At 38.7% G+C, this 15,488-nt stretch overlaps 1 protein-coding gene across 1 annotated transcript in view; it reads right to left on the bottom strand.

Annotated features, from left to right (window-relative positions):
- LOC117471385 (CUB and sushi domain-containing protein 1-like) overlaps window positions 1–15,488 on the bottom strand; it is a 385,022-nt gene that overhangs the window by 115,355 nt on the left and 254,179 nt on the right. The window contains exons 13-20 of the mRNA XM_034116353.1: window positions 14,110–14,292; window positions 13,818–14,003; window positions 7,713–7,853; window positions 5,245–5,366; window positions 4,452–4,524; window positions 2,120–2,258; window positions 917–1,104; window positions 531–719 (exon numbers count right to left, since the gene is read on the bottom strand). Of these exons, the coding sequence (XP_033972244.1) occupies window positions 531–719; window positions 917–1,104; window positions 2,120–2,258; window positions 4,452–4,524; window positions 5,245–5,366; window positions 7,713–7,853; window positions 13,818–14,003; window positions 14,110–14,292 (1,221 nt within the window). The remainder of the gene's footprint in view (window positions 1–530; window positions 720–916; window positions 1,105–2,119; window positions 2,259–4,451; window positions 4,525–5,244; window positions 5,367–7,712; window positions 7,854–13,817; window positions 14,004–14,109; window positions 14,293–15,488) is intronic.

Below are 15,488 nucleotides of genomic sequence, written 5' to 3'. Positions count from 1 at the left end.
TGACTGAATTAGAGCACCATTTTGACGGATTAGTACACTAAGGATTAATTCCATGCTTGCTTATACTAATAACACAAAAATAAAATAATTAAATAAAAGAAGTTACTCCAAATTACCACAACACTCAGCTATTCTTTCTTGGCTACAGTGTCTAGATGGAGAAATACAAATAAATCCTCTCTAATGCTTCCATAATCAATCAGATCCCTTGTTTTCTTCTCCAAGATTAAATTCAGATCAAGATGACTTGTTTTGCTAATCGTAGGAGTTAGTGTAAGCCCCTTTACAACAAATGGAACGTTTTATAAAATATTTTCAATGACTTTAAGGTTATGTTTAGACCTTTACTATTAAATGTGTTTAAAACATTTCAAACTGGATGTGACATGTTGTCCACAGAGTGACTGTGTTTCTTACATAATCACATCATTCTTGCTCTTAATTTATTTGTGTAGAGAGTACAAAAGGATCCCGCCACGATATAGGCTTTCATTAGGAGGGCTGAAATGAGAGAAAAGAAAGACTCTCACCATCACAATTGGGAAGAGAGTGACTCCACTGATGATTCAGCTGACACACAATTGGCTCCTGATCACTCAGTGTGTATCCCAGATCACATGCAAACGACACACGGGAACCAATGGAAAAGATGCTGCCATGGCGACGACCATTGACTGGGATACCAGGATCAAGACAAGAGTCTGACTCCATTTTCACACCTGAGAATCACATCAAACAAGAACAAAGACCACAGAGTCAAGAGAGTGAGTGTATATGCGTGTGTGTGGTAATTACACCTTTTTAAGCTGGGTCACACTCAGAGAATCATCGGAAAAAACATTGCTGCTGTGTATGAGTGCCAGAAAGCAATTCCCTGAGCGTCAACAAAACATTTCTATCAGTGAATCATTCTTACTCTCATATCTGATGCTGAAGCCTGCTGCCGAGCGGCTGTTGTCTGTCGTGAATAACAGGTACATGACGTTGGACGTTGAAATCAGGAAATTAGGTGCTTGGGTGCCGTGGTATTCGCCGATGAGAGGAGAGGAGGACGAGGGGCCATCCCTGATTTCCAGTGTGTCATAGTTGACCTCAGTCTGGAACCTAGACAAACAAAATATCAACATGTACAATAACCTCAGAGATAACATTTATATGGAATACAAAATGTGTGTGCAGGCTGCCTCACAGAGCAGTGGAACAAAGAACTAACATTTATTGGCAGTCAGAAGCAAGTGGTGTTAACAAACAGACGCAGAATGAGGATTCGGTAGAAATGCTTGATGAACTCATTTTAAGCACAGTTCATTTAACAATGTCAATAAATGAAGCTTACTTAAATAACCATAGTGATTGACTCACATTATACCTGCCTATTTAAATGACTTTGTACTCAAATAACCAAGTAAGTACCTTGTGTAACTAACTCGGAGAATTATTGACTGGCCTGTTATATCCCTCTTACTCTCTTTTGTCTCTGACTATACTGAGTAATTGATTTGACTGTTGGCTGACAGGGAATTAGTTGTGTCTGTATGGCACTGAGAACCAGTTGGTTCTGATGCCCTGAGCGCTGTTTGTTTGAATTGTAACCATAAAATACAGTAGGAACTGATCACATAAATCACGTAAATGCATTCACCTACTCAGTAGGACATACAATAAATAGTTAGGAACAACTGACACACTTTATAATCACAAACTGCATCTTAATATCAAACCAGCTAAATGAACAATGAACTATCCTCTGCACCAGACACAATCCTTCACAAATGATTTCCCTGGTAGGTGATGAAGATAGCTTGGCCTTTACGCCACTTCCCAAAGAGACAAATCTCAGCTTTAGCAATTTCAGGCTACACTGCATCTGCTAGTGGCTTGTTTACATAAAAAATGTGCAAAAAAGGCAACATTAATTATTCACTGCAGGAGTAATTTACCAACTACATTTATATACAACAACTTATTATGCTTCTGAATAACTGACATACTAATCGACTGACTAACTAATAACATGCTACCTGACACAGCAGAAGTAAACAAAAAAGGACTAATTTGGCAAATGTTCTGAGTAACTGCTGAACAAAATTAAACAAACTCTCTAAAATAAATGACTAACCTGTCAAAGTGTATCTTCACAGCATGGTCTGGCTGTGCCTCAATCACCCACTGGCAGTTCAAAGAATCTTTATAGAAGGAGGGCCAGCCAGGAGACAGCAGGACACCAGTAGGAGCTGTTAGATGGCCGCCACATGGAGCTACAGGGAAATAAACACAAACACGAGAAAGAGAGAGGGATAGAGGGAGGGAAATTAATCACTTTTTCTTGTAACTGTGTTATGGCCCGAGCACTATGCCAATATCACGAAAAAACAATTACATTCAAAAAGAAAGGTGTTGAAATTTACAGTAAACACATCAAAGCGGTAATTATTTCCTGAATTTTTTTAAGGAAATCAAGTACCACATATTACATTTTATGTGTGACATATTATTATTTGTCACATGAGCATTTGACATAACTATACTTGAATTCCCTGCGACTCAAAAAATGTACATAGTTGGGAGATCCTCACACTTATTTAGCTAACATTACATCTCAAACATGGCACATTCAAATATAAGTTTTTACTTTGGATATCAAATATGGCAAAATGGTTTCTTAAGGGTGTATTACAGTAAAGTGATTCCAGTCATTTCCTGAATTTACAAGACTGTTTTAGCTATTTTAGTATTTGCCTTATTAACTTAATCATTGTTTTCACATGAATAATAGATATTTATCAAAAACATTCATGCTTAGACATGTTGTGCTCTATATTACCCTCGCAAAATCTTAATTGAGGTTTTTTTTCTATAATCTTGTGATACAATGTTTTTCATTTTTCAGCCCTATCAATTGGTAAATGTATATTCATTTCCGTCTTGAGTGTTTAGCATTCATATAAATCAAACATGTACAGTTACCTCCTAAAAAACAGTTCAGACCTGGAGTTCATGACTTGTTTATTATCCACTGCTCTTTCTACAATATATCATTTTAAGATAAGATAAGATAAGATGGACCTTTATTAATCCCCGTGGGGAAATTCAGTTGTACAAAGCAGCAACAGGGTAAGCGTGAAAAAACAGGACAGCACAGATTCACAGATGAATAAAATAAAAAATAAAATCAAGAAAATAAAAAATTGAAATAATAATGATAATAATAATAAAAGACTATGAAATAGGAGATGAGTAAAAATAAGAGTAAAATAACTGTCAGCATATATACATTTTTTTTAAACATTTTTGACCCCTTGTTGTAGCCTGATGGCTACAGGCACAAAGCACTGTCCGAGGCGCTTGGTGCGTTGTCGTGGAGGGATGAGTCTGAGGCTGAACGTACTCCTCATCTTCACTAGCTCTGCATGGAGTGGGTGAGAGAGGTTCTCTAGGATGCTGTCGAGCTTCCTCCTCGTCCTCCCCTCTGCCACCTCCTCCAGATTGTCCAGCTGTACTCCAACTACAGAGCTAGCCTTCCTCACGAGCTTGTTCAGCCTGCCAGTGTCCCTAGTGTTTGTGTTTCCACCCCAGCACACCACGGCAAAGAAGAGCACACTGGCCACCACAGACTGGTAGAACATCTGCAGCAGCCTCGTGCACACATTGAATGACCTGAGCCTCCTCAGGAAGAACAGCTTGCTCTGGCTTGTCTTTCACACCCTAACCACTTCTTCTGTTTTCAAGTAGCATATACCTTCGCCTCTCATAACTGCACACTTTCAGCAAGCTAAAGAAAATTACCTTTACATAACCTATTCTGTGAATGCTGAAGCTGTGGTGCTCGTGAATCAGATGCACAAGAGTAAGTCATTCTAGAAATAAAATATAATTATCTTTCCCTTACCAATGGGAGGGATAATATTTTCCAATACTCCATATTTAATAAGGTGACAACCCTATTCAATTGTGTCCTCTATCCCATTTATTAACAGCAGCCAACATTTGATAATGTCATTTCGACAATACAATCAAGATGGAGGGGATGGAAACAAAGATAAATACAAATACTCACAGGCAAATTAATAACATTTGCCTTTAAAAAGACATACCATCACATCCACTTTCCTTTTAATTCTTATTATTACCCCCACATAAGCTTATCTGCAGACTAATGATACATCTCTGGATATTGGAGTCTGCATAAAATGAATGCGTCTGCCTGAATTAGTTTCAGCAGAACCTGTGCCAATCTTGTTTAAGATTATTGTTGAGAGAGGAATATGCGTGCAAACAGGCTGAATAAGTGTGAGGAGGCTGGAGGATAAAGCAATTAGAAGAGCAAATGTATACAATTCCTAAGGTGTATAAGCATATTAAAACTGCTTTGTCACCTTAGAATCTGGCAAGAAGAACATTTTCTAAGATGTTCCCATTGCACGCAGTAAACAGTTTGTGTGTGGGTTTACCTTCACAGCGAGGTACTGCCGCAGACCAAACAACATTTCCCTCCTGGATGATGCAAGTGACCTGATCAGACCCCTGGAAACAAGACATCAACATATGATGATAAGGTACATTATTTATTTTAAGATAAGATACGTTTTCATGTTATTTCACGTCATGTCATGTCTGTCTATTTATGTCACGTCTCGTTTTCCATTTCCTGTTTCATTTTGTACTTACCTCTTGTCTCTCATTCCAGGCCCTGTTACTTCCTCCCTTTGTGTGTTTTCCCGCCATCGTCAGCGTCTGCCCCGCCCCTGATTGTTTCCACCTGTTCCCACTCATGTTTAAATAGTCCTGTCTCTCCCCTGTCCTGTGTCAGTTCGTCTTGTTTGTTTGCCACGAATGGTCATGCCAGGCCTCAGCAAATAGAGGATCGAGTCCAGTCAAGTCAGGTTGTGTTATTTTGCTATTTTTGTAGACTTAAGTTAATCTTAAGTTCCTTTTTTTGTTACGCTTTGTTTTTTCCTCCTTGTGAGCGCTTTTTATTATTCTAGTACCTACTCTGTTACCTATTCTGTTAAGAGGGATTTTTGTTCTTTGAAATTAAAAATAAATTGTTGTTACATTCAAGACTTTGTCTCTGGGTCGTGTATTTGGGTTCTCCAGTCTGTGTCGAGGTCGTGACACATAGTTAATGATTTTAAGTATTAACACACCTATTACCAACACTAATGTGCATTCTTACAATTCTAATACACATCTTATATAACTGTGAGTAATACTCTATTACGGTATATTTAAACTGATATTTACCTGTGTCCTAATGAATCCCTGGTCACAGCGAAAAGCCACGGAGCTGCCGAGCTGAAACTGGTCTCCATACCTCTGACCGTTGACAGGAACTCCTGGGTCATGACATTCATTCTGACCAAATGCTACAGAGAAACAACAACGACAGAAGAGTTAAAGAAGCAGACAATACACACAGAACTAAGTAAAGAATATGACACAATGACACATTTCTTTGTGTCAAAAAAGATTGAGAAAAATGACGCATTGTGCCTACAGACCTGACTGTGGGATTTGTATCGATAGAGTGGTTCAGAATACATGTCCGTATTTCATAATTTACACAACGTTCCCTGGTTTTCAATTTATTTCAATTTATTTCAATACCTGAAAATTGGTTTTACCTGGAAAAAACAGGGTTTGAAAAGCCACTGCTGTATCACTGTCAGTTAAAGTGACACCTCTACTGATATGGAAATATGGGAATGGAATTATCTTCACGTGGATTCAACCCTGTCATGTTTGGCTTATATCATCCCCATTCCAGAGATTAACCTGATCCCACCCAGAGCACATGCCCAGTGATTGGACATGTCTCAGGTTGATTAGCTACTGACGGAGAGGAAATGAGAGCAGAGAGAGAGAGAGAAGGAAAGGGCACACATATAAAACAAGTATGTATATGTCAAATACGAGTATGACATACCGACGGATGGATTCAAGCCCATTTGTATGTACATGTGTTCACATACAGGTGTGGAGCAAACAGATGTATAAAGGGCATACCAGAGAAGAAAAACATGCACTTTGACACCAGATATAGAGAGAAGTGGTGGAATAGATTGGCAGGAACAAAACAAGGAGAGGAGTGTATACATATATATGAAAAAACACAATGACAAATGACCAAATATTGAAATGATATGTGTAAGCTCGAGAAGGGAAAGAGAGAGTGTACGATGAGTGTCTGGGTTGTGGCTTTTGAAAAAAAAAAAACTAATTAATTTTAGATAGTCAATTATTGGAATTAAACATTTGGTCTAAAAATAGGTAATAGAGAATATGGTTTTGTTAACAGTCCATTAGTGAAAACACTTTTTGAACATAATAATCCCTAATCCAATTATGGCGATGATGTCTTTAAATATCCTTAACTGTCATTACATTGAAGTAAATCATTAGACGTGGAAACCATTTACCCTATGGGATCAATTTCCCTTGACTTTTATTATTATATTTGCATATAACTGCTCAATCTGGTGTGTCAAAGTTCATATTTGACTTTCAAACATTCATATAAATAGAGACTGATGTAGCCACTGAAACTCCAATTGATATTCATATATGCATTAAAATGTTAATGGGCCAAATTACAGATACAGCACAAAGATGCCTGATTTTTATTAAATCCCTAAGTACAATTCATATGATCATTTCAAATTCCTAGAAAGTTTCATGATCACAAACTATATGAATACAGTTCAGCTTTTTTGGTAAAGAGTACAGGTATTTATCCATAGTACCTTATATACAATCCTGTTGACCATAGAAATAATAAAAAAAACAAGCGAGTATAATCATTTGTATTTACTCTTAGACATATTAGTGAGTTAAACAGGATTCTGATGGCATATGTCTGCTTCCAATATTGCATTTAACCTTTCATTTGTCTTAGGATTAGCATGCAAAAAAGTGTTAGAGGTAGGATCTTTCTTGAATACTCGGCTGTGCTGAAGACCCGAAAAAAAAAAAGTATTCTTTCATTTGTCAAATGTCACCTCTCAAGGAAGAGTCAGAGACAAAGTCATTTGGGAGGCAGTGTGTGAAATGGTGCAAAACCGCATGCAAATCACAGAGAATGAATCAGAATAAACCATGCAGAACTATTCCAGCTTAGTGCAGATAAATACACAGGCTGCAGTAGTCAGGTTCAAAGCTGACAATGGGACAGGTTTAACTAGCATGAGTAAGACTTAAAAACAGATGATCAGTCAAGCAGTAACACAGCAGGAGTGAGAAGGAGAAGTGCTTAGAGACCATCTCCCCTTATTCAGAACATATTATATATTGCTGCTGCATTGGATTATAGACAACTAACATTCCTGTGTGCATCTCTGTTTCTATTATCATTCAAAATGATGTGGCAAACTGCTGTATCCATCAAGAAACTTGGTTTTGCTCCTTTTCCGAGGAGCTGACCTCGAAAATCTGTTGCTCATCTGCTGTCCTTTTATGAATGTTGAAAAATGTTGTGCTATCAAACCTCCATTGTAGTGGCTCTAAAAACATCTCAAATGGGATGTCATGCTGACATTTGTCTGGAACACTGCACAGAGAGAGTGAAATCCAACAATACACACTAGAAATAGTACACAAATTAAGGCCACATTACACATAATAGTTTCTGAACCATTTCAATGTGTGTTTAGTTTGATTGGGTTGCATGCAAATACAGTGACAGACATAGAGATACAAAGATAGGTTGCACATACTGGTGTAGCTGATATTGAAGCCTTTTCCAGTATTGGAATGATCTGATTGAAATTCCAGTCTCATAATGTGTCCATTCGAGGCGATCTGTGATGGAACGTCTTTCCCCGAGAACGTCCCGAACGTTGTTGGCTCAGACAGGCCTGAAATAGAACAGAGTTCAAACACACGTTTTAATGGTGCCCATCTTATTCCAGCTCAATAACATTAGGCCAAGGACATACTTGGAAAGTGAAGGACTTCTGTGAAAGACTAATACAAAACACCCTATGAGACTCAAGAGATGTAGCAAGTGTTATTATGCAAGAAAAATAAAAATACTGTGAGATGACACCATATAATCCCAGACTCCTGAAAAAGTTAGCAAATCCTAAAATGTTGTTTTGAATTCATTTGAAGACAAATGCAACCAACGTACATGGTCTACTTTATTAAGCATGCCACCTCTCTAGGAATCAGCGAAGTGAAAATCACCAGAGAAAAGGGTTTTTGAAAGCACAATGGCTAGCACTATTAGCCCATCACCCGCCTGTCAGTCGGATTAAATCATTTAATGGAGTGAAAAGAACCAATTCAATTCACTTCATTCAGTTCTGTAATACCGTCAATACCAAATGGAGAAAAAAATCCATCATAGGACCTGCATTTAAAATCTAATTTAAGAAATGTAAACAAGTATTAACAGCAAACTGTGCCAACGTATTGATTTGTTGTATTAAAACGTTGCAGCTGTTCCCTGGAGGAGAACATGTTGACTACTTCATCAGCCTTTTGGAAGTTTTAACATCAGCAGTGAGCTACATGGTCTTTGTTGTTACAAACTATGTGTCGGACATTTTGGTGTTTTTCAATCAGGCCAAGGACTACTTTATTTTCTGCAGGTTTAGTATTTTGCTGAGACCATTGAAATGAGGATACAATGTACAATTAATGTGCTTCTAACAAGGATACATCCTGTTTATACAAAGCTCTAACTTTCCAACTCAATGGACAAAAGATGAAGTGATCTGAGAAATGTAGCCCCCTGTTTTGTACTGCATTGGAGCACCTTTCACACCATTAACACCTCCCACATGTCTCTGCAGTGACTCAGCAAGAGACCTGTTGGGTTCTGGTGTTAAAGCAAACCAGAAAGGCATCAGTGCCTTGAAAAAAACCCAAAGGTTGGTACGTAGATGCTCTTTTCTACAGATGCCGCTACATTTGAGTGACTACCAGAGAGACTGACATCAGGGGATTGTGGTGTGTAGGTCATTAAAGTTATTTCGCCTGAATGTGTCTTGAATCTCGCATTTCTGGACAACTCTATCACCATGCCAGGGAGCATTATCCTGTTCCAAGTACCCATCATCCCCTTTGGGGTACATGATTGCAATGAATGGCTGAACCTGGCTGCTATGTTAGGGTATGCTGTGGCATTAAGGCACCGCTCTAGAGCCATTAAAGGCCCCACTGTATACCAATTGAATGGCCTCAGCAACCATTACACCTCCCGCACTGGCCTGCACGGCTGTAACCATGCATCACCTCATTTCAGTCTGAGACATTTGTGTCACAGCATAGGACCATTTACTACAACAAATGGCTACATGATTTGTTTTGGCAGAATACACTCTGCTCTTGAGGGTGCTCTCAAATGATCCAACCAGCAGCGACAGATTCAGTGGGGAGCATAATAAAACCCTAAAGGGCTACACAGAACAACCCAGCAGGCTCATATCAGTGAGATATGGTATGGACATAATGCAAAAGGAAATAAATGCTAGCTCAAAATATGGTGATAAGACAGTTGAACAGGAGGAGGCTGAGGTGGTTGATGGAGAAATCAATCGCCTGCAGCCAGCAGCAGTAGTTTGTAGCAGGTACAAATAAACAGATTAACCACCAGCAGCAGCAGCAGCGCCATGATAATCATCAGTAAGTGAAGGATATTGTGAAGTTCTAAAGACGACCGTATTGTCTTGATTGAAAGAAACTGGAATTATATTTTTCCAGTGTGATCGGTGATTATAAATGTCGTCTGATGCTGATGAGCTATCAGAATGCACAACTTCAGCTCCCGGACAGAACTAACACAATGCTTGTTGCTGATGGCCCACCAGGAGTCTAGCAGATTGGTGCTGGGAGAAGCAGCACGGGTGATTATTCATTATAGACTTTGCCACACAACATTTCCATTGTTATTCCACTAAGGACCTTCTACTGAAAGGCAAATGGTTTGATGCGGTGTCTTGTATCTTGTGTTTTTTTTCATTGATTTCCTTTGAGAATGCCATTGCTACAATTTCAGGCACCTCTGTTGTCGAAGTGATGCTCACATTAACCCTCTGGCATCTGCAATTATGTTTGTAATTCATTTAACAATATTAAACTCTAGTGTTGGTAATCCATTCCTATTTAGAGCAAATGTGTGTATACATTTGCAGTTGCAATACCAATGTAAGACTTACCTCCTCCTGTCATTGAGTGTATTCCTGTGAGAGTCTATTTAGGAAACCTCACAAACAGATTTTACTGTATGATTGTGTATTAACTATCTTAGGGGCAAGTACAATATCAGATCTGATTCACAGAATCATTTACACAGCTTAAAATATGCCGTGCATATTGGTATACGTAATGGCTGAAGTGCATGGTATAGACCAGGGGTCTCCAACCTTTCTTCATCTGAGAGCTACTTTCAAAAAATGAAAGTGGCCAAGAGCTACTTGCATCACATCGCTTACATTTATTCACATAGCCCTCATCAGTTGAATTAAGCTATACTTTTGTACACGTGTGAAATTGCAATACCTAAAGCTTATCAAAAATAAGGTCCAAGAAAACGAAGATTTCTCACATATTATTATGGCCCACATAATAAGTACATCACTGAACATTCACATAAGTGTCCTTAATCACCACCTTACAAGCATTTCACTCTTTTGTTAGTGAGATGAATGGCACTGGATGCAGTCCACCATAGAGGTGTATGCTGGACCCACTTAGGTTCACTTAATAGAGTCATTTAAATGTTCATCAGTCGGTCTTGTTCTGTATTTAGATTTCATTCATGTCAGAAAAAGCTGCTTCACAAAGGTATGTAGAACAGAACCAAATAAAGCAGACATTTTCAGTGCTGCTTGGTGAATGTTCTTATAGTTTTCTGGGTCTACAAGGCTCCAGAAATGTTGTGAGTTTTGCTGAGACTTAAGCTGAACATTATTTTGGAGATATCCACACGATTGACACTGAACAGTTGTTCAGCCATCTTTTTCTTCTTCTTCTTCGTCTTGACATTAAATTATAAACCATAATAAATCAATTGTATAGGTCTAGCCTCCCTATATCTGTGTGTGAAAATGGTTCCATCCTCAAAAACAAAAAAAACTAATACTTCTGCAGTCTAGCTGCAGCTTCTAGCTACGGTCTTCTGTTAAAAAAAAGACACTGAATGTCTTGAATGTGGCATCACACACATAACTTGAGTCTGAAAACAGCAGGAGGGAGTAGGCTATTTACAATAGCATTATAAAAACAAAAATAGTGCATGTGGGTGCACACTTACATTCTCTGTCTTACTGTTACATAAATCCCATGAATGTATGAGATTATTAATCTCATACATTAACTTAATCTCAGTTAAGTTAGCTTCATCATATCTCAATCAGTGATTAAGTGAATAATAAAGTTTCTATCGGGTCACTATCAGCCTGTCACTCATTATTTTCAGGGAGGGAGCGGGGTTTGGAGGAACGGAGAGGAGACGGTGATCGCGGAAGCTTTCCTCCTGGCTTCACAAACTTTACACAAGTATTTATCAACTGAAAATAGCAAGAGGACATTCATACTCTGCAATCCAAGACTTGATTAAATCCACCAAAAACCTGACATGACGATAACGAGTGTTTTAAAAAAAAACACAAATCCTTCCCTGTGTGTCTCTGAAGCGCAGCGACAGGGCCTGATTCAGAGCGGGTCATTCTGCTGTTAGTTCTGGACTGGTGTTGGTGGAGAAAGCAGACTGCTCCGTGTGTGTTGTCGCTGTGCTGCTGTCACGTCTGTTCCTTGATCTCTGCGTCACCGACCATTTGATATTCGTGTGACAGAAAAAATTCTAAAATAAAAAAACGTTATTGTCCAGCCGTGGCCGAAAAATCAATAAGCAACCTTACTACGCTATAATCGATAATCGAGCGGCGAGCTACTGAAAAGCTGCCCGCGAGCTACCGGTAGCTCGCGATCGACGTGTTGGAGAGCCCTGGTATAGACACTGTTTCATATATTTTCATTTAAATCAAGCAAAGTATTTAAACATAACAAATCTGCACAATCCATCACAGTGTGTTTTAGATGACTTTGTTAAGTACATACCCTCCAGTCCAAATAATGTTATAAATCCACCTACAAAGTGAGAAAGCTTTAATTTCTTCCTCCTTGACTTTTGGATTCCTTTCACTTTAGAGTCTATTCGGCTACACAGCTGAATGAGTTGCACAGTGCCAGTCTCTTTGTTCTTCGGCAACTCAAAAGCTCTTTCACTCCATCAATTGTTGCATTGATAGGCAAGAGACCAGAAGTGGGAAGAGAAGCAATGAGACAATAGCTGAAAGAGTGACAAGGTCCTACATTATCTTATCGAAGAGAGGAGATTCACAGAAAAGCCTTTTGTAAAAGTCTATCACTATCTTCTATTATATTAGATGGCGACAATGGTTTCCGATTATGTTAACCCTTTATAAAGTGTTTAAAAGCATACTTTAAGATTCGAGGCAGGGTTTAATGCTACAGTTCTGCAGCTCAGAAGATTAATGGCTTGATTATTACTTTGCTCTGTTCACTTGTGCTCGCCATTTGTTTCATTCAAATGATCTATTATCCAGGGATTAAATAAGAAGTCATATGCTTCAAGGTCATATCAACTCCTTGGTGAATGGAACAGCCCTTGGGTTTCTCCCATGCAGGGACACTTTTATCTTATGGCATTAGAATGCAAATGATGTTTCCCCTTGGACTAAAGCATCCTTTTTATGTATGCATGTATTAAAGGCATAGCAGCAGATAGTTAGTCACCACATTGGTTTCATACCAGCACAGTTGTTAATAATAAGGATAATAATGCACAAAAGGAGATATCAAAACATTTATGAATAATCAATACATATTATTTTATGAATTAGCAACCCCCCAAAAAGTTATCTGGTTATTTAAATGGCTGCCTTTTTCAAATATATTCTCAAATCAACTTTATAATAAATAACTACAAATTAACTTTCCATGTCAATGCCGAGTATTATTTTTAAACTAATGTTCTCATCTGTCAGTAGTTAAACTACTGTGGTGCGGCCTTCCGGTCCAAATGCATTCCTTAGTATATTAAGTGTGATTCTGAAACACTATGTTTTAAATGTGGCCTACACAAACAGTTGTTTACCTTCTTAACACATATTAGTAACCATAACGGCTACTTTAGTTTATACTGATCCTTTACAAGATGCTTACATCTGTTCAAGATACACAAAACCAACTGTTTTCTTTCTTACTGATATGCTGTATGCCTTAAGGTTTCATAATCATTATTCATGTCATGTCAGGTATTTACTTTTTTTGGTTGAAATTTCTACACAAAATAAGAGATAGTGTGTTTTTCATGCGACAGCAGTGATCTATCCCTCAACGGAACAAACTGGAAGACTTTGAAGCAGCAACTTTTATGTCAGTTTGTCTGTTGCAACAGCACTAATTGGCCTGCAATTTTCAAAACCCTGAGTCAAAAACAAAACGCCTGCAGAGGGACAAGTTTACAGCCAGCCGATTAAACACGACTTCATCTTTAATGACCAGCCATTCAAACCAGGGCTTCATTTGATTCAGTTTGAATCAATAACATTTATTACAATGGGGAACAGTGGTTGGAACAAATGCCCTGTGTTCTGTGTGTAGTGGAAAAGTGCACAATAAAACTAGTTATAGACTTAGATGAAAAGTTGATAAAGAGTGAATGATTTGAATGTTTTACCATTTCAGTGCACATCCATATTTCAGCAATGTAGAATGTATGCATATCCTGAGGGGTTCATTTGACACATACGTTTTAAAAAGATGGAGATGTATTAAAATACAATTACCTTCATCTTTGATCATCAACCAGTCAAACTGTGGCTCCAGGTCAAAGTCGGAGAAGAGGAGATGAATACGACTGCCAGGTTCAGAGATTATCAGCCACACACAGTTCAAGTTGTTCCCATACTCCTCTGGGTAGTTTGGGGACAACACAGTCCCCGATGGAGCCGTGAAGTTGAAGAAACATGAGACTACAAACAGCAAGGAGAGAAGGAAGAACGGCAGGACGGAAACAAGTTAAGTAAGAAAGAATATGTATATGTTATGTATATATCTGTATAAACTGTGTGTACTTACAGATACAAGTGGGTTTATTGCCAGACCACTGGTTGTTGTGCTGGCATGTTATGCTCTTCTCTCCCACGAGTTCAAAGGCCGCCTGGCAAATGAAGGTCAAAACGTCTCCATGTTGGAAGCGATCACCGTTACGGCGACCGAATGCCGGCACCCCGGGATCCCCACAGCCGCCCCGTTCGATCTCTGTAACACACGACAAGGGCAGCCATGTTTTTAAACTGATAATGAATGTCAACATGCGACATGATGACATTCAGATAAGCGGGTTGTTTGGGATGTTGGGCTAAATGGCAATAAGATGCATACAATGATTTAATGATGGCTAAGAGTCAAATCCTGAACATTTTGTATGGGGTGTTTACAATATAGTAGCTATTTTCATCCTGACTTAAAATGGTGATTCAATGTTATATCGATGTCAGTATATTATGATATTCTTACCACCTTCTTTAGCTTTGTGTTTAGGGTAAAGATGAATCAGTCGACAGCCTGTTAACAGACCCTTCTAGTAATGTCTGAACTCAAAGGCCATATTTAAAAATCACACACTAGCTACTTTCTTAAAGACAGCTGGCAGCAGTCCTAATTGTTAACAGGTTGATGAATGCTAAGTAGCGAAAGGTCTTAAAAGAAGGACTGTCAGCAACGCTATTACTGCTTGTGGAGCAGAAAGAATGGTGATCATGCCAAGGGTCTCCTTTTTTACATTGCTGTGTTGCTATGTGAAATGTAATACAACCTATGAGAAATGAATGTTATTCCCCATCTCACAGCTAATTGTCATCAGTGTAATTATAGTGTAATTCAGCTTTAATTGTGAAGGGCAAAACAAATAGTTGAGGCACACAGGTAGATGCAAACACACGCAATGATCCATGGTACGCTTGTTAAGAAACCAGCAGGATGTAAAGATTGCAGAGCAACACTGATCTTTGTGGCATCGTATAGATTAGAATAAGACTGCCTCCCATACACAGATGTTGTCTATCTCCTTTCTCTTATTCTTTATATTTCTATTTCTTCCTTTTCAAATTGCTCCCGTCCTTCTTTCCCACTGAGCTCAATTTTCTTCTTATCGCTCCCGCTCCTTCGAATCTGATTCAATACTCTCTGCTTTATTGGCATGAGTGTCACATTAGCAGTACTGCCAAACTGGCCTGCAATCATATTCTATTCATTTTGTCACTCTTCTTGTATCCTTCCTTCCCTTAATAGCAGTGTGGTTTTATGCTCTGCTCTCCCCTTTCTCCTCTCCTTTAAAACTTGACATTCTACCAGACGTCTGTCATCCTGTAACACATGCTCCACCATGCTTCTGAATTCGCTTTGGGCAAATACATTTCAAGGTGAGCAGTGTGTGTGTGTGTGAGTGTGTGTGT

The sequence above is a fragment of the Trematomus bernacchii genome, unplaced genomic scaffold, assembly GCF_902827165.1.
Source record: "Trematomus bernacchii unplaced genomic scaffold, fTreBer1.1, whole genome shotgun sequence".
NCBI classification, from domain to species: Eukaryota; Metazoa; Chordata; class Actinopteri; order Perciformes; family Nototheniidae; genus Trematomus; species Trematomus bernacchii.
This window is presented reverse-complemented; position numbering and strand designations above follow the sequence as displayed.